This window comes from Rhinolophus hipposideros, assembly GCF_964194185.1.
Source record: "Rhinolophus hipposideros genome assembly, chromosome: 12".
In the NCBI taxonomy this organism is placed as follows: Eukaryota; Metazoa; Chordata; class Mammalia; order Chiroptera; family Rhinolophidae; genus Rhinolophus; species Rhinolophus hipposideros.
Window position 1 is genome coordinate 12,419,680 of NC_138058.1, and position 24,836 is coordinate 12,444,515.

Consider the following 24,836-nt stretch of genomic DNA (forward strand, 5'->3'; position numbering starts at 1 on the left):
TGAACCCACCAGGGGCAGAGACTTGCGGGCTGGCCCTGGGTGCATGGAGGCGCAGCGGGGGCGGTGCGGCTCAGCAGCGGCGCCAGAAGGCGCGCACTCTGCGCCCCGGCCTCCGTGGGGCCCCGATCGGCTGCTCCCGGTTCTTCCTGCTGCGGGGCTCTGGGCCGCTGGCGGTCACTTGGAGCACAGCGCGGGCTGAGTGTCAGACCCGGCCTCCTCCCTGGACCCCTGCGCTGGGCGGACCCGGGGTGGCACAGGTGTAGCCGGGCACCGCGGGCACCGGGCTCCCAAGGACTGGTGGGCTCCGCTGGCCGGGAGTTAGCTCGCGGGGCGCGGACTCTGGGCCCCTCTACGGTGAGCCACTTGGCACCGCCGCGCCCGAGGGGGAGGGAAGCCCTGGCGGAGCCTGGCCTCCCGGCGGCCGCCTGGGCACCACCCTGATGCTCGCTGCCTGCGGCGGGCCGCGTTCCAGCCCCGGGACCTAGGCAGCTGCGCGCGGCCGCCGCCGGCGCCTCCCCCATGCTGCTCGGAGCGTCCTGGCTGTGCGCGTCCAAGGCGGCCGCCGCTGCTGCGCAGAGCGAGGGCGACGAAGACGCGCCGGGAGAGCGGTGGCGGCGGCGGGAGGCGGCCTCGGCCGCGGCGTCGGGCGAGGACATGGACGAGTCGTCGCTGCTGGACCTGCTGGAGTGCTCCGTGTGCCTGGAGCGCCTGGACACCACGGCCAAGGTGCTGCCGTGTCAGCACACCTTCTGTCGCCGCTGCCTGGAGAGCATCGTGTGCTCGCGCCACGAGCTGCGCTGCCCCGAGTGCCGCATCCTGGTGGGCTGCGGCGTGGACGAACTGCCCGCCAACATCCTGCTGGTGCGCCTGCTGGACGGCATCCGCCAGCGGCCCCGCGGGGGCACCAGCCCTGGCGGCAGCCCACCCGCGCGCTCCGGCCCAGGCTCGGGGGCGGCCTCTGAGGTCGCGGGCGGCGGGGGCAGCGCGGCGGGCAGCGCGGCGGGCAGCGCCCCGAGCTCCCCGGGCTTCCCCTTGGCCGCGGGCAGCGCCACCGCAAGCCTGCGCGAGCTGGCGACCAGCAGGAGCGCGCCCCTGGCAAAGGTGGGTATCCTTCGTGGCGCCAAGGTGTGTGTCTGTGTGGGGGACGCGTGGGTGCGGGGGGCAGTGATGAGGGGCAAGGGAGACCAGAAGTGACTCCACAGTGGCGTCCGCCTTGTTCTTTTCCTAAATTGCTTCACCTTAGGGATTCAGTAAGTATAATCCTTCAAGTCCCACTTGCCAACTTTTGGAGACCCCCATCCGCGCGCCCTCTCCTCTGAACCTCTTGTCGGCATCTGCCTTCCATCCATGCTCTCCCTCGAAATCCCTTTTCATACCACCTGCACTTGCTCTGTGGCGGCATGTGGTCCCAGGGAAGCTTGAGACCTGTTCATCTGTGTGGCAACACCCGGTCCTCCCAGGAGGTGGGCACATCTTCCTGTCCCTGGCTCACCTCCAGTGTCCTCTGCTGACTGGAGCTGTGTGCTCCCATCCTTTTAACTTTGCTGGGCCCTCCCACCTCCCCAGAAACAGCCTTCTTTCCCTGGACCTCCAGATTATCCCTCTGCGCACCTCAGCTTGCCTGGGTAAAGTTAGTGCTTCATGTTTCCCAGGTTCTGGTCCCTGGGAAGATTGAGCTTCCTCCCTGCGTGTCTGGCAAGGGAGGATTGGGCAGAGGCAAGTGTGTGACCGGGGTGGGAAGAACGCAAATTACAAACTGTTTAACAGGCAGGAAGAAGTTAACCTGGAGACAGGAAGAATGTTTGGTCCAGCCCTTCTTGGACTGGGTTTGTCAGGAAGCCCTGGCGGTTGGTTCTTTCCTGGGATCTTAGGCAGGGTTGCATTCCCACGTGGGTGTTTATTTGAGGTGTGTGTGTGTGTGTGTGTGTATGTGCAACTACATTGTACAGCACCCACTCCTTCTGTTTTAGTGAAAGACCTTATCTTCAGGGTTTTAGTGAATTGGTTTCCAAAGCTACTTAGTACGTGTAATTTCACACCTTCTGCCACCTTGTGAACTGTTATGGGGGGAGGATAGCCCATGGGATACTGGTTTAAGTGAGAACAAGATACTCATGTTTTATATGTTTTTTAAATATAAAAAAAACCCACTTAAAGGTAAAAAAAATACGTTGTTAGTCTTTTGCAATTATCATGTCCTTTTGAGAACACCACTGTATTCCTGTAGTTTTGACCATTTAAGGAGCTGGTGGTGCATAAACCACTTAAATAATCCTTTCAATACGGAGATGCTGGAAAAATTCTACCATCTGAATTATTCAGTACTGCAGCATTTCTGAGGTTAGGAACGTAAACCCTTGGATGTTGAGCTTTATAGTTAAATGTCATACTTTGCCAAACTAGGTTTTTTTCCTGTGGATCAGAAAGAATGGGGAGACAGGAATAGTCAAGGCATATTTATATTTGGGATCACTGCTGAAGGGGAATTAAGAAGTTTTTCTTTGGTTTTGAGTGTGATTAAATCTGGTTACAAGCGGTACAGATTTTCAAACTTTTCCTCCCTGTTCTTGCTGTTTTTATCTATTGTGTTATAATTAAAGGGCAGAAAAATAAAACGGTTTTTGGAATGGTGTTTCTGGTAAAACACGGGACCGTTTTGATGACCACGTGTTTACAGATGCCCTCCCAGTTCATCTTATGGGAATTGCATTTGATCAGGTTAGGAGGTAACCTCAGGTCTTGGAACTCTGTGGTGGCATTCGTAGTATTTAAAAAAAAAATGTGTCAATGGGGTTGAACTTACAACATTTAGTAAGGCTACTTAATAATAGGAAATTAAATTTTTTTGAGTAAATTTTGGGACTGTTGATTGACTTTCTCTGTAGGCACCTGTAGCTATCAGATTATGTTTATGGTTTTCTGAGCTTTAGGGAACTTTTGAACACATATTCCTTCTTTCTATTTGTGTGTTAACTAAGTGTGAGCTTTAATCCTTTCTTCTTCACAGACCCACCTCATAAGGACTAAGTTTGGGTTCTAGGAAGAGTCTGAATTAAATCCAATCTTATATTTGATCACCTTCAGAGAGGAAAAAGTAGTGGAGGCAGGGATTTTAATACCATCCGGTTTTTATGCACGGACTTTTGATAGTGGGAGTCTTCCTCCACAACCAGAAGTACTGCATGGAGCGATGCACATTAAGCCTATAAATTTGGGAAGCTGACTTCAGCTGAAAATTACTTTCAAGTAGGCTTGTGGTACTTTACTGTCCACGGGAATTGCTTTGACCCCTCATAGCAAAGCTAAATGCTGGGTGTTGCTGCATGTTGTTTAATAGATGGGCACTCATGTTATTATTCAGCAAATACCATATATGCCTTAGTAGCAGGTGACTGTAAATATAAGACAGTCCCCAATTTTACCAATGAAAAGCTCCTTAAATCTTCTTTTGGGCCAACTGGGATATATAAACTTTTGGGGTATGTAGATAAACAAATATCTGCTTAGATTGTTTACCAGTATAATTATAAGTAGACATTGGAACTACATCATGTATAAAATGTATTAAATCCTGTTGAGTTCACGAAACAATTTTTTTTTCCATACTCTTCACTGGCGTCTTTTTCACCACGGTTTGGGTTCTCACAGAGTCACTTGGAATCCTCTAACCTGGTTAGCAGAGCCTCTCAGCTCTGCTTTCACCTGAGCCATTTGAGATGAGGCATAAGTTACACGTACCCACTGCCTGCGCTTAGGACTGTTGGTCTCTTCATTTGCCTCCTGGCAAATACTTGTCATTGTGTGTTGCTTCTTAAAGTGATCTTTAAAAAGTCCTGTTTTAACAGCACTGTCCAACCATTGCAGTTGCTAAGTGTGCCAAGTTTCTCGGCTGACCTTATTTGTTTTTTGTTTTCAGTTTTACAAGGTGACCCCTTAAACATCCCTAACTAGCACTGATGGGGATGTTGCAGGCAGCATGTCTTTCTGAAAGGGTTTTGCAGTTCCAAAGTGAGTAATTCAAAGACTACTTCTTTTTCTTTGAGAGGTAGAGGAGCAAAGATTTTTGTTAAAGCGAAAGTACAGCTCTCTCATGAGAAGGGGTACCCGAAACTGGGATACCCCCAAAGACCACTTCTTCATAAGGACTCTAATATAAGAAAATTCCAATTCTTTTCTGTTTTTTGGGTTGTTTTTTTTTTAAATCTCTTGCCTTATATTTGGGCATACACAGAATTTACTATGTACGTACCTTGTGCCAGGCACCATTCTAGGTGAACCGGACGGGCATGGGCTGTCGTTATGCTGCTGACATTAGGGCTTGGAAGCCGTTCTGCTCTCTGCTCTCCGGAGGTTCCTGTGGGCAGTGGATTGGTGTCAATCCAGGACTTGATGAAGGTTAGGAGGAAGCACATTTTCACAGATGAAAGAACTAAGAAAGCTTGGGTAATAATTTTGATGCTATAAAGCAGGCATTAGAGCCTAATTAGTCTGTATTAAGTATCTAGAAGTACTTTAGGATATGTTTAAATTGGAAATGTCTTCTGTTATCTCTCAGTCAATGTGACTGGGATCCAGTAAGGGGAAAGGTCAAATAAATTAGAAAATCTTACAAATGATACCTAGTAAATATTCTGTTTTATAAGCACACATATATGTATTCATTCACTATTTTCTGGATGCAGGGCTAAGGACTTTTCTTTGACTTCCAAATTGCTGTTCTAGCTTAAACCACAACATAGTTTCCAATTTTTTTTATTTGTTTCTTTCAAGTGGAGTGAGAACTAAGAGAATTTCAAAAAATTCTGAGTGGAGCACCTTCGAGATTTTAAATAATTGTCCCTCAATATTTTATGTTTTTGTTCTCGCCTCATTTCACAGTTTGAAAACTGTCTTGTCTTTGGTGAGTTTTTCCTAAGCAGTCACTGTGGTTTTCCACGGAGTGGCCTTTTTTTGCACTCGAACCTTTTCAATTTGCATAGTATTTAATTCAGGTTTGTATTTGCTGTTATAAGTACACTTGCATAAACATGGTTGGGAATCAAGACAATGGATTCCTGGGAAGCACAGACGTTCCCAGGTAGGAGGGACAGCCTGGACCACAGTCCGCCGGGCTTCAGCCTTCTGTGGGGATGGACGTCTTCTGGAGGAAGTGGAGTGTGGGCTAGTCCAGCTGGCAGCTAGCTGGGGGCCGGTGTAGAGAGTGTCTATGGCATTTGGAAGCCTATCAGTGTGTTCTTTAGTTGTCGACAGTTGAACAGCTTATGCTTGAGATTTTCTGTTTTAATGATTACCGAGTGCCTACCGTGTGCTCGGCATGTTGATATATATTGCCTTATAAAAAAGTCACCGTTAATCCTGAGAAGTTGGTGACTTAATTCCTACTTTGAGACCTTCAGAGATTGGACAAAGTGGCAAAGTCAGAGAACCAGGAAGGGGTTGGGTCAGGAACTGTTCTCAGGCTCCATCCCCTGCTCTGCTCAGCGGTGTCTGGTGTGTTGTGGTCGTTTGGTCCTGGATGTAACGAGGACTCCGGAGTAAAAGGCCCCGTGCCTGGAAGCCTTCACAAAAAGCTGGACAGCTCACAGGACAGCAGACAACTGGTTGACTGGTGGTCACCGTGCTGATGAGGGGCAGACAACTGCCTATGGAGCCATGACAGATAAGTCACAGTGAAGTCCTTCTTAGACCTGTTTTCTAAAGAACCCCCACCTCCCAACCCTTCCCCCGCCTATGGAAACAGCACCGCTGAGACTTACAACAGTGTTGTGTTTCAGTTTGTGGCAGTCAGTGAGTAATCTAAAGTTACTATTCACTGAATGCCTGTTGTGTCCCCGGTGTTCACTGGGTGCCTACTGTGTGCCAGGGGTTGAGTTAGGGGATTTAAGTGTATCTCATCCATTCCTTACTACAGCTCAGCCAGGTAGCTAGTTCCATGGCGGGGGTCATGGGGCAGCTGAGGTTTTCTTGCTCAAGGGCACACAATGAATAGGAGCACATTTGAAAGATAAACTTTGGAATGACTGGCTAACTGGCTTGGTGGTTAGAGGAGTCCTGTTACTCAATGACAAACCCAGTTACTTAGAGACCAACGTCCCAAACTTAAGCAGCATCAACCCCTTGGCTATCGTCTGCCCCACGGCTGCAGATGCTCTTCCGATTTGCGGCTGCTGTGTTGTAAACCCAGGCTGTGATCCCAGAGCGCTGTGGTCCTGAGGAAAGAGCATCACATCTTTGTGGCTGTAAGGGCCAGTTCAGGCAGCGCTAGGCAGATGACATGAGTAGTCCATAGATCCAAGTGGGTTGCGATGGCTTTCCAGGTGGCACCATTCTGTCCTCAGGACTGTATACTTGTCCATCTCTCCTTCTGCTCTGCCACTATGTGGGTCTCACCCTTAGCCCCACCCACTGGGTTTCTAGGTAGGTACAGGCATCATATCCTCATGACAACATTCACAAGCAGAGAAAGGCGGTTTTCTTTCTCGTGTTCCCTCTCCACGTTGGTGAGCAAACTGTGACTTGGCCACCCTCACACATTTCCCTTCACATCTCAGGGGCCAGTGTTGTCTCCCGGGCTGGTGCTGAGACCGGCTGCAGCTCAGCCCAGGGTTTGGGACAAACGATTGTCTTCTCTTCCCGGGGCTGTGGCCCACTGCCTCCCCTGTACGTGCCGCTGCAGACAGGGTAGGTCCCTGGGCTTCCTGGAGTCCTGGGAGGAAGGAGGGCAAGGGGTGGGTGGCTGAGTGTGGCACGGGGGTTGGGAGTCCCAGCACAGGTAGTTTTAACCTTGAGTTTCTCACTTCCTCACCAGGTGCCTTTGGGCAAATGGTTTAGCTTTTCTGAGCCTTATCAGTGAGTTAGGAATCCTAGCTGCTTCATTGGATAATTGAGGTAATGTATATGCAGTGCTTAGCACATGTAATCCGCTGTTGTTTCAGTGCCTCTTACTAATACAAAAATCTTGAAATCTCATATCACCTATGTGGCACACTTCACAGGGCTCACCTTCTGCTAGTGGATTTGTTTATATGGTATCCTAAATTAAGGGTGTTTGTGCATATGTGTATGGCTGTGTGTGTATGCGTGTTTATTTGTGTGTGTGTATGGCTATGTGTATGTATGTATATGTGTATGTGTGTGGCTTGTGTGTGTGTACATGTGTATGGATATGTGTGTGGGTGTGTGTGTGGATGTGTGTGTAATCTGATACCATGGTTTGTTTTTAGATTCACAGTCGGTCTGTGTTATGACTGGATTATTGAGCATTAATGGGCATCTAAGCCAAGTGCTTGAACCTGTGTGTTTTACCTTTTAAATTGCTTCCAAGTTTTATCTTTGTTATCTGATCCTTACAAGCTTCGTTAAATTGAAGAAAGTTCAAACTATAACCCATTTTTTAAAAGGCAGCCGGGGAGCACAGTCGTGCTCAGTTGCTGATGCAGCTGGTTGGAGGCGCTCCTGAGAGCCGAGCACAGCTTCCTGCTCTGTAGGATGCAGTAGCTTGTCTACAACTGCCTAGATCAGGCCTCGGTGTGGTTGAGCCAAGTAGAATTATGTCCAATTGTCCATTCATTCCTGCTTTTGAGAGCCCACTTGCTTGCTGGAGCATGATGAAATTGGGTCTCAATTATGCAGTTGTTTCAAGTGTGTATTTCAGTTAAATCTGTATTTAATCTCAATTTTTCACAGTTAGCACCCTTTTTTTCCAGGTACCTTTTTGAAATAAAACATCAGAAGGGATTTAGTTAAGGGGAAATGCTCTTTATTGTATCTCTTGAAGAGGCCAAGGTCACTTTTTATCAGCTTTGCCTAGCTTGGAAGATCTTCAGATTAGATGAATTAGGACTGCATGCTTGATGTGTATTCTACTGGAATTCCAATTAACCTTAAAAGATGAGGGTGTGAAACTGAAGGTGTGAAACCAGTGGTGCATGGTTTAAAAATTGTGCTAGCACACACTGTAATGTGGGGCTCCCTTTTTCCATTGAGTGAAGTTAACGTAAATAAGCATATAAAGTAGTAGCAGAATTTGAATTTTACTCACAGATTGCTGCCTTCTTCTTTAAATTTGACTTTGGACCTTGATTGCTTCTGGATATTTAGAGATGTGGTCTTTTGGAAGATCTGGAAGAGCATCTGGGAGGAGTGGCTTGGTCAGTTGTTTCTCTTGTTTGCCACATGTGTTTATGCTAACTGATAACGATGGTTATCTGCAAACATGAAGATATTATATTTGCATTTCTGCTTAATGGAATGTATGTGTAATGCTCACGTGAATTTATATGAGTTTAAATGACTTAGGATTCAAGTCAGAAGAAGTGGTGAGAAACTAAAAACATGCCGGCACCAGGAGTGGATGTCACGTTCTGCAGCTGAGAGCGCTGAGAACCGGAGAGCGAGTTCTGCACAGCACTCAAACGGAGGGAGGCATCCAGGAACCCCAGGGAGTCCCAGTGATGCTGTCACACAGTAGTTTAAGAAATAGGCGAGTGACGCAGTCCTCTCTTTTGCTTCACTGAACACATATTGGAGTACCTACTGTGTACCCAGCACTACAGTGAGTACTTGAGATAAAAATAATAGTGGTCTTTAGAAAGGGGCTCAGCGATTGCTTGCCACCTCCCGGCAAATGGAGCACCAAACTCATTTTTAAAACAGCGTTGAGGGCCTGGTAATAACAGCCACTGTGCATTCTTTGACAGTTAAACTCCCAAGCCTTCATTTCTCCTACACACAAAATGGAAGCACCGTCACTTTAGTCCTGTTTTAGAAATTTCTATATAAGAAATAAATGTTGACTGTTTATGAATAAACCTTTGGATTCCTTAACTCTTTCTTTTTTTGGATTCCTCCACTCTTGATAATCATACTCCAAACCCGACATAACTTAAAAATGACACCTCCCCAAGCCTGGCTCATAGTAACGATATCCAGATGTGTTTGTACAAGATGAGGCATGCAGCGTGTCACCAGTGGTGCAGGTACACAGCCTGTATGAATTTAACATCCCCTAAAATTGGACCGATGCGACTCGCATTTATCTACCAAGTTCATGATGCCTGTGGGTTAGTTTTGTCACTAGCAGTGATTGTCTGGACTAAGTATGTGTGTACGCGTGGGCCAGATGAGAGGTAGGTGCTCCTCAGGAAAGAACAGCTCTCTTATTTTGCTGAGTGGTGGCACTCTTGTGCCTTCTGTGGCTCAGTTTGGGTGGTATGATTCTTGTGGATTTGGGAATTCATCTGGTGTCTCTGTCGGACAAACGAGGCTGTGGCATATGTTCTGTGATCACAGTTTTCCTGGAGTGAAGTTGTAACCCCAACATCTCAAATGAGGTGACAGATCTTGGATTCTGAGGGGGACTTGCACCCCCGTGTCCGACTTCACGGCAGAGAACCCACCCGGCAGATATCAGCAATGGATTACAGTTCTTCAACTTTCCAGTCAGCCCTTCATTGAAGACAGTGCACCCTTCCCTGGTGTGTGATGCCCGGAGCTGTGTGCACAAAGGCCCAGCCAACAGGGCAGCTCCCTGGGTGTTTGACGTATGTGCTTTGCATTCACAGGCCTGTGGAGGCTGTTTGTCTCAAACACAGCTGCTCTAAAGAAACAGAGTGCCTTAGTGACCAGAGATAGTGACTCATAAAATATTGAAACGGTGCCCACCTGACTCAGATGACAGGCTGGGCTGGAGAGTACAGGCCAGCAGAAGGCCTTCCATTGAAAGCTGGGGCCTCCTCCCTCCCTCCCTCCCACCGTCTCTCCAGGGCAGGCATGGCGTCCTCTCTGAGGGCACGTGCTCCTCTGGCCCAGCGTTAGCTGCTGACCGCCTGTTGTTTGCCCCTTGTGAACCATAATTCTGTTTAAGATTCCTTGACATACTGATGTGCTTCTGTTTTCACCAAACTGCAGCAATGTCTTGCATTTTTTAATTTAGGTATTATAAGAAACAGAATTTTCTTTTTCCCCTCCTTCAGCATATGTATTCCACAAGGGGTTAATAGCAGTCTGTGAAGTGTGGTTGATAACAATTGTAGCATTTCCTCTGTGTCTCCAAACTAATCAGTGCATTAACTTTAATCAGCCAGCACCTACAGTCTCGGGTACCAGGTTTCTACTTAATGCCTTATTTGCCACAAACAACCTCATGGGTTTAGGAACTCTTCTGTAACCCCAGGCTGTCCATCTGGGGTTGTTTATCTCTCCATCTGAACAACCCCTACAATACCCCTGACAGCCAGGCCCTCTGACCGCAAACGCCATTCCACCAGGACACCTGCGGAGTTGGGGAGCTTCTGGGTTGGTGTGGGCAGCTTGCGTTGTCCATATTGAAGGGATCAGTCTACACTGGTTGGTGCCCCAGGTCCATTGACTTGATCCAGGTGAAAAGATGGCAGTCGACAACCCAAGCCACCTCCACCCTCATCCTTGCACAGCCTCTCCTTTTGTCTCTCTTCTGTGGATTTTCTGATTTCATTTTTATTTCCTCAAGCTGTTGTCAGTGTTCTTTCTCCACTGTTCCCTTCTGTGGGCTGCGTGTTTTCCTGACAATTACTGCTTTGTTGGCCCTTCAAAGTTTGGATCATCTGGCTTCCAGGAGGCAACAGTGAGTCATGTTGCTTCGGTTCATCTTCCTCTGGCTTTCTTAGTGCTCAACAGTGTTCTCCCCACCACACCGAGAGTGACTCACAGAAGAGGTCTGAGTGCTCCGTAGCCTTTTGGCATTTGCACGCCTTCCGAAGTGCCCAGGGTCAGGCTTGGAGCTGATGCCCGGGGCAGCAGAGACCACCCATCTCCTGCCTGACAGGTTTTCTACAGGTGCAGACAGAACTCTGTTGTGAAATTAGGTTGCGAGTGCCAGGAAGGGGGGCAACACTTAGGGATGATCGTGAATCCTGAGAGAAGAGTTAATCTTCTAAGTCAGCATTTCCTCAGAGAAAGCAAACTGGCCGTTTCCTAGGCTCAGGGGAACAGGACTCCTTAAGGCATCCATGGGAGGTCAGACGCGGAGAGAGAAGGAGGGTTCAGTGGCCGTCGGGTCTGTGAGGAGCACGTTCAGGCCAGTTAATTCAGCTCAGCAAGCCCGGGACCTCATCTTCTTCCATGCCTGTCACGTGACTATGTGACTGCCCCTGGGCTCTCCAGGTGTGCTCATACTGAGGGCAGACAGGTCTATGTAGGGATAATTCCCGCCCCGGACGAGCACGTGCTCTTTCTGATTGCTCCGCCCTCAAATGGTGTTCTCATTGGCAGTGGTTTTCATCTTTGTCTGGTGTCCACAGTGGCGGATGTTCCTGGCCGTGGCCCTTGGAGGGCACACAGCAAGGTCATGCCACCCCAAGAGGTGGCTTCATGTAGCTGGCTGGCTGCTTTCTTCTTCAGGACTCCTGGGTTAGCACAGACCTCTCCTGCTCTCACCAGAAGTCACAGAGAAACTTCCTCTGCCTTCTCCCCTCCACCTCCTTGGCCCTGCCATGTCCTTCTTGAGTTCTGTGAGTCTCCTGGGGTGTCTCAGGTGAGTTCCCAAAGGGCATCTCTGATCCCTTGCTCCAGTCTCCAGCTAGTTCTCCCAACCCCCCAACCCCACAGCTGCTCTCCTGGGAAAGATACTGCCTGCTGGGTGCTATTTCCCAGCCTGGCGGGGCCTATTGTGTTCCAAGCACCCCTGGGTGGACTCTGGAGCCTTCTGCCTGGGTAACCCATGCAGTCCCATTTCTTTGCCAGCTGCCCCCTTCCCACCCATACCCTTTTTGGTGGACTTATGGTTTCTTCTTAAAAATTCATATGAATATTATTCTAGAATATGATTCCTCTGATTTTCATAGAAAATCAAGTTGATTTCCCAAACTTGGAACCAAATGCGTTTCCCATGACTTCCCACAACCCTGTTCCCCTGGCCCCAGCTCCCCTCAAGGATTCCCCAGCTTGTCGCGTATGGCTGTGGGGGGCTGAGCCCCACTGAACAGAGACGGGTGTGCTGGATTACACAAGCAAGAGAGGGCTGCTGCACAAGCAAGGATGGCTTCTCTGAAGATGAGCTGGCAGTGTCTCTCATAAGACAACAGTGACGCTCACTGAAGGAAGGACTTACACGTGGCTTGTCCATGAACTTGTCCCTTTCTCAGAAGCCTCACTGCCTCCTCTGGATGAAGAGCTGCCTTTGCCCTAGTTATGCCACATGCGTCTTCCTTGTGGAGTGTGGTCAGGGTTAGGCTGAAGTTTATTTTCTGATAGTTGGTTTTCAACTGGCCTTCTCTGCAAAGTAACCAGGGATTGTTGTTGAGTGAAGGAAGGGCTGTGGGCTTGTCAATACACGTGGGGAAAGGGAGATGTCATCCGGGGATGCTTTCACTCGTTAAATATAAGTGGGAAAAATTCTGTCAGGTTGAGGAATTTTCAAGGATGTCAGTGTTCAAGGGGACAGTTGTCATGCTGATAGGCACAGTGAAAGGGTGTCACGCTGGGGTGTTGAGGACTCAGAAGTGGTGGGTAGAGTGTGACCTGGCACAAAAGAAAAAGAATGGGAGAGTGCCAGTGGGGTGCTGATGTTCTTGGGAGGGGCATGGGGAACGCAAGTGTGGGAGCACACCACCAGATGTCCCAGGGGGTTCCTGGTGATATGCTTTATGCTAATGTTTGTGTTTATTTTAATGGTCCCTTCTACTTATATCAAGTGGTACATTTAAAAAACTATGGCAGTCATATGAAGTTTTATTTGGAAACAAATTTAAATAAAAAGTGAGTCAATTTAAAGAAACTCGTAAGTAAATAGCGGAGGTGCCAAGAAAATGTATACAAGTAGACTGGTCAGTGTTGCTCAAGCAGTAGTTCACCGTAATCAGAAGTATCTGGACGCTGATGGGAACCACTTTGAGCACCTCTTGTAATTGCAGAAGTCAAACGTGACTTGTATTCATTTTTTGTTATGGGCATATATTGAGTATTATAATTTTAATAGTTTTTCCCTTTGTTAAAATGTGTATACATTTTTTTGGCACCCTCTGTATTATGAAGATGAGACACAGATGACCGCAGTTTGAATAAGAACTGCCTGATGTGACAATAATTTAGTGGGTACCAGAGGGTAAGGGGGTGGGGGGTGGGTGATGAGGGTAAGGGGATCAAATATATGGTGATGGAAGGAGAACTGACTCTGGGTGGTGAACACACAATGGGATTTATAGATGATGTAATACAGAATTGTACACCTGAAATCTATGTAAATTTACTAACAATTGTCACCGCAATAAATTCAATTTAAAAAAAAAAAAAAAAGAACTGCCTGATGTCATAGAATAAGCAGACTGTTTTCCTCAGGCAGCTCGACGGTTGCCTTTTAACCTCTTGTTTCCTCTGTGTCTAAGAAGCAGGGCCTCAGCCGGGTGTGCTGAGGCTTTATAGGACGGACAGGTTTGGAGGGGGTGAATATGAGAAATGGGCAGCATTTTATGCTTAGAAGCCAACTTTGGGAACCATTGATTTTTTTGATCTTTCAAACCAAATAGCAAGTGTGAGAAACTTAGCCTTTGGGATTTGTTTTGGGCTGAAAATATAAATGGGGTAAGAAAGGTGACATGTGTCTCCTGAGTCCTTCCTCTTGCTGAGCTCGGGGGTCTGTGCTGGGCCATCCTCACGCCCATCTGCAGCTCGTGGTTTCCCGGGCACGGAGTCGTCATCACACCCACCTGAACCAGTGAAGCACCAGGCTAGTACCTGAACTTGACAAAGCGTGACCTCAAAAGAACAGTGATGCAAAGGTTTGGAACCAAGAGATGGGAAATGGTAAAAGAAAAGGTCAAAGTTGGCCCTCCCACAACCCTTTGTCCTTAGTGCTTGAATGCTCTGGGGTAGAGGTGAGACGGGTGAGCTCTGGGGTGGTGGCCAGGGTCTAGTGCTCCTCTCAGGGCAGTGGCTCCATGCTCTGGTTTCCAGTCTACGAAACCCAGAGTGGGCTCCGGGGTCACAGCAGGGCTGTCTGGGTAAGCTGATAACAGAACACTGAGCTATAAGGGCCTGACCTAGAATTGTCATCTTTTGGGGCTTGGGGAAAATCTTTGATTTTCCCTCATCAGTTATGTTTGTGTCACCAAGTTTTATCATTACCGTCTCTTGAAAGGGACAGTTAATTCCTGTGTTCTACTTTTGAGACAGCACACGCCCAGCCCCTGCTGCACCGGGCTGGGTCCCTCCTGGCCGCATTCCCTGCTGCGCTGCCTGTACCCACGGCCTGGGCGATCATCCTAAAATACTGTTTGGTTGTCACAGCTCCCCTCAACTCTCCCTTTGGGCCAGGTTCTAGGTCCCACGTTCTTGTTCCCACCTGACTCACAGCTGCATGGCCCCGTAAACTATGTCTCCTCTTTCATTCATACAGAGTGAGTTCATTCCTGTCGTTTGCTCTTTGCTTATGTAAGGCCCATCACCTTCACCACTGATCAAATATATGCCCATCTCCAGGCCAGAAGCGATTGGCACAAAATATTCAATGTGGTGAGCAGCAAGGACATACAACCAAGGGTACTCTACCCAGCAAAACTATCAGTTACAATCAAAGGTCAGCTTCTCAGACAAGAAAAAGCCAAAGGAGTTTATCACCACCAAACCAGTATTACAAGGAATGTTAAAGAGGCTACTTTAAGATGGGGAAAAAAGATCAAATTATGAATAATAAAATGGCAATAGTTACATATCTATCAGCAATTACTTTCAGTGTAAATGGATTAAATGCTCAAATCAAAAGACACAGGAAGGCTGAATGGAGAAGAAAACAAGACCCTTAAAAATGATGCCTACAAGAGACTCACTTCAGATTGAAAGACACACACAGATAGGAAGTAAAGGGATGGAAAAAGTTATTTCATGAAAATGGAAACGAAGAAAACAAAAAAAAAGCTGGTGTAACAATACTCATACCAGACAAAGTTACTGTAAAACAAAGGCTATAACAAGAGATAAAGAAGGACCCAGTAATTCCACTTCAGGGTATTTATCTGAAGAAACCCAAAATGCTACTTGGAAAGGACACGTGAATCCATACGTTCATTGGTTGTTTACAATGGCCAAGGTGTGGAGGCAGCCTGGGTGTCTGTCGATGGATGAATGGATAAAGAAGAGGTGGTACATATATGCAGTGGAATATTGCTCAGCCATAGAAGGGAATGGGTTCTTGCCATCTGCAGCGGCATGGATGGACCTGGAAGGTGTTGTGGACCTGAGTGGAGTATGTCAGAGAAAGATAGTGGCAATATGATTTCACTAATACGTGGAATCTAAAGAACAAAATAAACAAAACAGAAACAAACTCATAGATACGGAAAACATTTTGATGGTTGCCACATTGAAGTGGGATTTGGATGAGGGTGAAAATGGGGGGAAGGGATTAAGAAGTTCAAATTGGTTGGTACAAAATACTTATTGGGGTGGAGGGTGTAGCATAAGGAATTCAGTAAATAATTTTGTAATAACTATGTATAGACTAGTCAGGGGGATCACTTCTTAAATTACGTAAGGGTCTAACCACTCTTCTGTACACCAGAAATTACTATAAAATAATATTGAATGTCAACTGTAATTGAAAAAAGTAAAAAAAAGTATGTCCGTCCCTGAAGGGCGGATGCCTCCTTCCTCTGTTCTTGGGATGCTGTGGGGAAGCCGGTGACGACACGGTGTGTGTCGTGCTTCCTTACACACCGTTACTCCGCCAGGCTGTTTTCGGGGCTGTTCCGTGCTGAGTCCTCTTTATCTCCTGGCACTGACCGTGCACTGCTGAATGACCCTTTGCACCACTCTAAGCCATGCTTTTCTACATTCTGATGTCTAGAGCTCTTCTCTATAACTTACTCCCTGATGGGTTTCTGGGTCGTGGGTTTTATCACCTGTGCAGGTCTGGAAGTTTATTAGGGTCAGGGCCACACCCTCCACTGAGTCTGTACTTCCTGTGTAGGAGGCGGGCTCCTGTGCCGCATGGTATTGGGTAGTTGGTTTGGTATGCTGGGGAGTGCGGTGGTGAATGGTGATGCTTCCATAGGTGGAAAAAGTAGGAAGCAACAGATGGGCTCGGGGAGGGCTGCAGTGGGCCATGGGCAGGCTGGAGCCCTGCAGCCCGAATGCCTGGGTGCACTTCCCTCTCTTTACACATCCTAGCCCTGTGCCTGCTGGCTAGCCATTGGACACATGATGTGACCCCGGTGCTGCAGTGTTCTCATCGGTAAGGTGGGGACCAAGAAGAGCACCCAGCCCCTCTAAGGACTGCAAACTGAATACGTTTATACCTAAAAGGTGCTGAGACCAGTACTGGCTGAATAGCAAGCATTTAATAAATGTGGGCTGTCATTACTATCACTCTTCTTGAGCTTTAATCTTTCATAACAATAAGTGTTGGAATGGATGACCCCCAACAAAGTTAGGCTGGGGCCCCAGAGAAGGACATGGGAGCATGGATTGGGGGACCCTGCAGAATTTACATCTGAGTATCTTGTTTTGCAATTCTTCCTTTTCAAAATTTCAGATAGTCCTTTTGTCTAGTTCTGTTATCAGCCACTGGTGCCAGACATTTTAGGTTCAAGGTAAAGTAATGTTCTTGTTGGGTTCCACCTCGCCCATTCCTACCACCGCCACCCACATGCTCCCACAAACCCCAGCCCTGGGAAGGGGGACCATACAAGGCCATGATCACCCAGAGGAGTTGGCTGGCTGCGGGGCGAGAAGTGTGGGCTCTGTCCTCAGCCCTGGGCCAGCCAGGCATGTCTCCACAGGAGCTTCTTTGTGGCCTTTTGAGGGTCACGTGACATTGGCTTATAGCCTTTCTGAGTACAGTGGGTACTGAGTACACTGGGAAGACCCAGTGCCCCCTCCCAGTCTTGCAGGAGCTCTTGGGCAGCTGTACATTCTCTCAAGCCTCCTATGGCTCAGGTTCTCTGATGCCATAGTTATTTCACTTCCTGCAGTCCTGCTGGACGCTCTCCAGAGAATCTTCCAAAAGGCATTGACTTAAAGCTTTACTGAGGGTTATGAGCCCTAGGGACGCTTCATGCAACCTCACAGCCAGCCCTTACAGTCCTTTGATACACCACGCTTTCCATCAGTGTCTCCCGGTACCTCTGCCAGGAGGTCCCTTCTGTGCTCGCTGCTCCTCCCCTGCCCTCTCCCTCCCTTCCCCCCCTCCCTGTTCTCAACTCATTCAGCAATTAACACTTTGTTTTCTTCTCTCCTGGAGTCATCCCTGGAGCTTCATCTTATAACCCAGTGGCCTCTCAGGCTTTTTCCTCAGCACAGGCTCTCGCCTCCCTCACAGCTGTTCAGACAAGTTCTTTCCCACTCTGTGTCTCTTCCTTTTTTCCTCTTGGTGATTCTGGAGTGAGTCAGAGAATGTTTTTTCTTTGTGCATAAGAGAGGTATTCGCTGGTACCCTTGTGAAGATGTCTGGAAGAAATGGCCAAAATGCCTGTTTCTTGGGATTACAACCATAAATTGCTACTGAGTGGTTTGTTAGAGGGAAATAAATATGGAGTGAGGGTGCCGCCCTCTATCAGAGAGCATATCAGGGAACCTGGAACGCTTTTATGGACAATATTGGATTTGTGCATTGACAAGTAGCTTTACTGTCACTAGGGCCAAGTGAAGGCAGTCGTTGAGTAGTCAGCTCAGTGTGCTGCTTGCGCAGTAAAGAAACACTACATCTGTGTGTATTTATTATTTTCCATCTGCCGCTTGGTCAACAGATCTGATAAGAAGCTAACACTTGAATGAATTATCCTGCAGCACTAAATGGAACTCAAACATAGTCCTATAAATGGTCCAAAAAGATGCCTTGTCAATTATTCAAGAGGGACATATCAAGGTCGCATAGCTCGTCATCGATTCCCAGTTCTTTCAAAAATGATCTATTTGTTAATTGTCTGTCAGATGACCTTCCTAATTATATTTTTCTGCTGCTAGGTCGTAGGCACTTGGTTTAGTAATATGAGTGTCTCTTGTCAGTATGTGGAAGTTAATTGTCTGTTGTTTAGGTAAAATGTTGTGAATTTGAGCCTGACCTGTTCATTTTTCACTCAATTACTAATATACTTCAATATGTGTAAATCCATTTATATTTGTACATATATATTAACATAGGAAATACACATACACGTTTGTAATTTTTACAAATCTTGCATTTACAATTATTTGATCCACAGTCCATCCTTTTGAATGGAAGCTGGTTTCTGCTGATCTTTAGGTTTGCTTGAGATCATTTGACCCCTCAGAATATATCTATAAAAGTCAATTTGGGGAATGTAATTAAAAATGTTGTAAAGATTTTGTAGGGTATCCGATGGACACTTGTTCCATTAGGGAGACCACCTCAGGGATGGTGTAGATGCCTGATCACTGTCCACCTGAAGCTGAAGCTGGACAATAATGAATGTCAACTACAACTTTATATATATATATATATATATATATATATGTATGTATATATATATATACACACATATATATATATATATGTGTATGGTTACAAGAAGCGGAGTACAGCATTAGGAATAGAGAGAGTGGAAATGAATGGCTGTGTGCGATGTCAGAGGGGTAGTAGATGGGAGAAGGGGGTTATCACTGTGTGAGGGATATAAATGATAAATCTCTATTACATTGTTTTGTGCACTTGAAACTAATAATGAAAAAGAAGAATATATCGTATAATACAAAGGGTTGTCTAGGTGGATTGTTATGTGGTGACTGTGGAGTCGGGTTGAGAAAAGGGCCCCCCCATGCTGCGTGGTCTGTCCGGTCCTGCCCAGGTCCTTTTGTGTGTCTTCTCACGGCCTCCTGCCATGTGTTGTCCTCAGAATGGAATCCCGGCCCCGTCACCTGCTTGCTGTGGGACTTGGGCAAATTACTTACCTTCCAGAGTATCCATATCCATGTCTGGTCCTGCCACCTGTGCAGAACACGTGATGGGATGGACCGTGACCTGTGCACTGCACCCAGGGTGAGGTGAGAGTGCCATCAATATGAGGGCCACTAAGCCAGAAGTCACTTATAATAGTGTGGGTTCCTTAAGAGATAGCTTGTCTTTTTGGACACATTGGTAAGATGCTGTGGCTCAAACTGTGTACTTTCTGCACGTGCAGGCTGCTACTTTGGAGACATGAAAGAAGGGCTGAGTAATTAGCTCTGGGGAATAGATTGCTGACTGAGGCCATTTTGATGAGTAATAGACCCCATTAGATCTCAGTAAAATACTTGATGATGTATAATTAAAGATGGCATTAGTCAGGCAGAAACCACAGCGTTTAAAAATGTGAAAGGGATGATTTCTAATGCTGAAACGTACATTCATGGCCCAAGAAGCAGGACATAATGTGGGTGTATTTGAATCATGAAGTTACTGACTTGGTTATTATAGACAGGCTGCTTGTTTGGCAGGACAGCTGGGGTCCTTTTCAGTCTCAAATATGTGTAGTGACAGCGACCATGGTGCTTTTGAAAAAAGTATTTTAGGTGAATTAATAGCTTGTGGAATAGTTCTGGTTGGTGATTTTACCAAAACAAGAAGTCCTGATTTTTGTTCTTCGAGTAGGTGGAGGCCAAGTTAGCTTTGGCTCTGTCTGCAGAGTTCCCTTGTTGGCACTTTCTAGCTTTCAGATCCGAAGTCCGTGCTTCCTCTTTTCCTTCTCTGTTTTATTCGTTTGTTGTTTCCTTCATCCAGAAGTTTTGCTGGAGCACCTTGTGCAGGCCAGGCTCCGTTCTGGGCTCTGGGGAGAGCATGGAGAGCCCAGCCAAGCTCTCCCCATGGAGCTCACACCCCGGTGAACAGAAAACATAGGCACTTGTGACCTGGGAGCGAGCCCTTGGCCATCGTCCACAGTGGGCACCCAGCTGACTTCATTTAAAACTTCTCTAGTTAGACGTTGAGAGTGTCCTCTGTCCCTGCCAGCACGGGCGTTCCAGCAGATGCTTTGGCTCCGAGCTGAGATGTCTCTGGCTTGGCTTGAGCTCCTTCACTCCGTTTAATCAAGAGTCAAGTGTCTGGCAGACAACTTCGGTTATTAATAACTCTGCTATTAATATTAATATTGACAGTCATTTGCACTTCTAAACCTCTTTTGATCTCAAAGGTTACCGCAGCATTTCATAAAGCACAGATGCATGGTTTCAAAGGAAGGTGCAGGCTGTCTCCTGCAGAGGATGACTAGTGTGCCCGGTGCTGAGGAGAAGGCTCGGAGTTCATTTGGTCGAGTGAGCGAGTGCTCATGAGCTGACCTGTGCCAGTCTGTCTGTCTCTGTCCCAGGTGTGCTGCTGCACCTGCGTTCCTGTCACCAACCTGCGTTCCTGCAGCTTGGTGGGAGGAGGGCTGCACATCATCACATCACAGGTGTCCATGCGGCTTCTGTGTGTGCTGGGCACAGGTCTCTGTGTTGGTGACATCACAGAGAGCAAGATGAAGTCTCTGACCTCCTGGAACTTACATTAGTCGGTGTGATGGGAATGTTGTCAAGAGACTGTGAATAGAATGCCAGGTGAAAAATTTCAGATACAATGGAGATGTTTGGTAATGCATGTATTTTTATACTCTAATTGGACTTAGTAGTTATTTTTAAAAAATCAGTGAATTCTCTTTGCAGTCGATAGGTGATATTTTTATCCCATTGCTAGACTGAAATCATCCTTTAAAATATTGCAGCTGTGTTCCTGTATTAACACAGAGGTTCTAGCCTTGGGCTGCATGTGAAATCCCCTAGGGAACTTTCCCAAACCCTGCAGTGTGGTCCCAGCCCCGAGGTCCTGAGATGACGGGTCTGGGGACAGGCTGGCCTGGGTGTGTCAAAGGTCCCCAGAGGATGCCAATGCCGGGGTTGAGCAGTGCTGATCTAAACCACAGGAGGCCTGGAAAAGTGGGTGGAATCGAGGAAACGTCCTAGAAGCCCACTTTCAACTTTCAGAGAAGTGTAAAGGATTGTGAGAGGAAAGGCCTGGAGAATCCTGCCACTTCTGGGCCAGGAAGGTGGAGTATGATCTGGCCAGGTGAAGGGGGAGGAAAAGAGTGTTCCAGCAGAGGGAATAGCTGGCATGGAGGCCTAGAGTCCCATGGTTCTTGGAACAAACGTGGAACTGAAAGGAAGTAACTGGGGGCCCAGTGGGGGGCCACGAGACCAGCTTGAGATAAAATTGGAGGGGAAGGTAGGAGCAGATTGTGTACACAATGCTAGGAGTTTGAAACTTTTACCTGTTGGCAGTTGGAGCCATGTTATTTATGAGCCTGGCACTATTCTGCTCATTAATTCACTTAAAAAAATCATTGCATACAAAAACAATGAATTCAACTCATTAATTCACTTAGTCCTTATAACAACTTGGTGAAATAGGTGCTATGATTACCCCCATTTTGTAGATGTGGAAAGTGAAGCCCAGAGAAGTAGAGTAGCTTGTCACACAGCTGCTGGATGGCAGCTGAGATCTGAGCCCAGACTGACTCTGGTTTTTATGCTGGGCTCTGCATTTTTGTGGGATTGGTGCCATGAGCCTCATCTCACAGAGTAGGAAACCAGGGTGTGAGCTGAGATTCGAATTCAGTTCTGATTGCCTCAAAGTTCACATTATTTCCTCCTTACCAGACTGCCCAGACTGGGGAAGAAATTAAAATATTTTGTTATCTTTTATCAGATCTAAAAAAGTGCATGTATAGAGATGCAAGTCAGTGGGAGAGGTTCCTAGCTGGACATAAAGAGGAGGAGCATATATAAAAAGGAGGAGCTGATGGGGGAAGGGATGGGCAGAGGAAGATTCTGTCTATCTTTTCCATTGCTGAAATGCTGATGACAGTTGGCCCTGCTCTTGTGGCTGAACGCAGGGAGAAGCTTTCAAAGGTAATCTTATGTCATTGCACAGAAGCCAATATGACACGGGATATAGAGATATACTTGCCCTGCATTTGGGGAAGTGGGGTCCTTGGGTGCTTCTTATGTTTGAAGGGTTCTCGATTCATGTGGTGAAATGGACTTTATGGAAAATCTGTGCAGTGACCCAGGACACGCTGGAATGTTGATGCTATCTTTTTGTGGAAAGTTTTCTTACATGTGTAGCCTCTCCCTGCCTTCTGAGTCTCCTTCTTTCTGGCTTGAGTGTTAAAGTCGGGCCCAGATGTTTATGGGGCTCCACATTTGTGGCCATGGAGACAGACTGAATACAGAACTTTTTACCCCTGGACAGCTGTGCTTACATGTCTCAAACATTTGCAAAAAGCTAATGGATTAACGTGTTCAAATAAAGTCTTTGGATGGCTTGAATGCTGAATTTTACACTCCAAAGAAGCACTGTCCATGGAAATACTCACTATTATCCAAAATATTAGCATGCAAGCATTAATCACTACAAAATTATTAATGAGAGGTTTTGCATTCTTTTTTCCATGCTCAGTCTGAAACATGGTGTGTATTTCACACTCACAGTACATCTCAATTTCGTTCTCCCCATTTCAAGTTCGCAGTAGCCACGCGTGGTTGATGGCAATGTGTCAGGTGGGCTCGAATGGATTAAAACACCTCAGATACTGTGAAAACGGTTCTGATGCTAACATCTTTTTATGACCCTAACAGATTTATATCCACAAAAATTACTTTCAGAGGTTTATAGGCAGTAACAACAAGTTTGCTCTGATTGCTGAATTGTCATTGTGATAGAATCTGCAAACAACTGTGGGAATTTTTGGTTTGATCTTATAATAACAGCCTGGAGGGTTTATAAAAGGCACACACTGAGAAATTGGTCTGAAACCCAGAATGTGTATATTTTTCATACCCAACTGACTATTTACATTTTCCAACAGGAAGTTATTACTTCTCTGACAAATTTCCTCATCAGCAATCTGTTTCCAGTGGTCTTGATGGACATGGAATCATTTTTTGTTTTTTGTTTTTTTCTCTCCGAACCCGTTTTTGGAAGGCATGAAATTCATTATTTGGATTCACATTCCTTCGTAGGAAGAATGCTCAGAAGTGAGTGATTACAGCACTGTCACCTGCCAGGTTGTCCGTTTTCTGAGGTGACAGGCAGTACCCTAATGGGAGGTTGGTATTTTCCCCTTCTTTGTCATTGTGCTATATCTTCATGGTTTTGGAGAATGTGTGTAAGGGTGGTCTGCACTTCCCCTGGTGCGTTTGTCAAATTCTTCATACAGTGCTCTTGTTAGCTGACACATATGGTGCCTTGCATAAATGTATCTCAAGTGAGGAACAAGTGTTTTCTGGGGGCCTGACATGTGTACTGGGGCTTTACACTGCTTATGAGGAAAGCTTAGTTTAATGGAAACAGCGGTGCGTTTGAAAGTTTACTACATAGAAATTGGACTTTTGCCTTTTATTGTTTATGTTGTGGGTTATCAGATTTGTATTGAAGACTGCAGGGATTATCATTCTTTTTAAATGGCATTATTGAATAAAGAGTTAAGATTTCATTAGAAATACAATTAACAGGTTCTGGCTGGAGTGGGCTTATGTGGGGACCTGGGGTGGCCCCTAGTGCCTCTCGAGGCTGGTCGCGGTCCCCTGTATAGCTGCCTGTCCGTGTTGCATTACTCACAGCAAATCACCTTGTCTTTCAAACTTGAAGAGTTACTACGTGCTCCGCTTCATTCCAACATAGGCCCTGGGCACCCTGTTTAAAGCTTTAATCTCTGGGGTGAATGTCTTCCTCCCTGCCCCCGCCGTAAAGGTAGCACTTAAACCTGAAGTCATTGGTGGGATGAAGCAGCTGAGTCTGAGACCGTCTTGGAAGCAGGTTCTGATGGGCAGAAACAGACCTTGTCCACAGACAGTAATTGTGAAACTTTTGTTGGGAAGCCTGTTCTTCGCAGAGCAAAGCATAGCGTTGGGGCTAATTCTTCATCAGAAGAGAACTAACATCAGTTGAAACCTGCGTTAGCTCTAAACCCTGCCTGTGAATGAGGCCAACAAGCACATTCCTTTTTGATAAAAGAAATTAAATCCATCCCAGATGGTAATGTGGGCGTTTAAGGAGTAACTGAAAACCCATTACTGAGAAAAAGCGAAATGGTATGTTTTTCTCTACCTTTTTAGTGATTTTTAAATTTTTTATTTTTATGTAACAATTTGTATTTTTGTTGAGGGTTGGGAAGGCAGTGATGCCGATTTTGCCTGAAATTTGGACAGATTGGCTCTGCTGAGATGAAAATAATGAGAGTATCAAAAGGGCAGAAAGTGAACAGTGATTTGCTGAGAGAAATAGTAAGGTCACGAGTAAATGAACACTGGACTCAGCCCAGAGTGATGAGGCTTGGTTAGTCGGCTTTCCTGCTCCTGCTGTTGCTGTGTGTACAGAGGCCACTACAATGGCTGGGCATGACAGAGTAAAAAGTTCCCCGGATGCCTGCTTCTGATCCACTGGGAATGAATCGTGGCTCGGCCCCACAGAGGATGTAAATACTTGCTGTGTATTTTGCTCTGGCTGAGCTGGTACTTCCCGCAGACCTGCTCCCGCAGTGCACCCTGCGGATGGGACACTTGCAGGTGGCACCCGGGGCAGAATGATATGTGGGGCCCCTTTTATTAGGAGCTTCAGGTGTGACTGCAGAGCACGTGAAGGGGCCCAGAGTCCATGACTCCTGTGATTCCAGTGCAGACCTGCAGCCCCGAACCTGCTGCGTGGACACATCAAAGAACAGATGCTGCACTCTGCTGTGCTTCCCACACTTTGATCTCATGGGTTTAAAGCTATTTCCAGAGCATCTTGTCTCTGTCAGGGTGCAGAATGTCTGCCCTGCATGAGGTGTGGCTGATGGGTTTGGCCAGCCAGGCTGCTTACTGGTGTGGGTCCCACATGGTGCTTTTCGTTGTTGCTG

General features: G+C 46.9%; 1 protein-coding gene across 1 annotated transcript in view; it reads left to right on the top strand.

The window, feature by feature from the left end:
- Positions 1-381: 381 nt before the first annotated feature.
- SH3RF3 (SH3 domain containing ring finger 3) overlaps positions 382-24,836 on the top strand; it is a 353,595-nt gene continuing 329,140 nt past the window's right edge. The window contains exon 1 of the mRNA XM_081068500.1: positions 382-1,101. Within this exon, the coding sequence (XP_080924626.1) occupies positions 520-1,101 (582 nt within the window). The 5' untranslated portion in view covers positions 382-519. The remainder of the gene's footprint in view (positions 1,102-24,836) is intronic.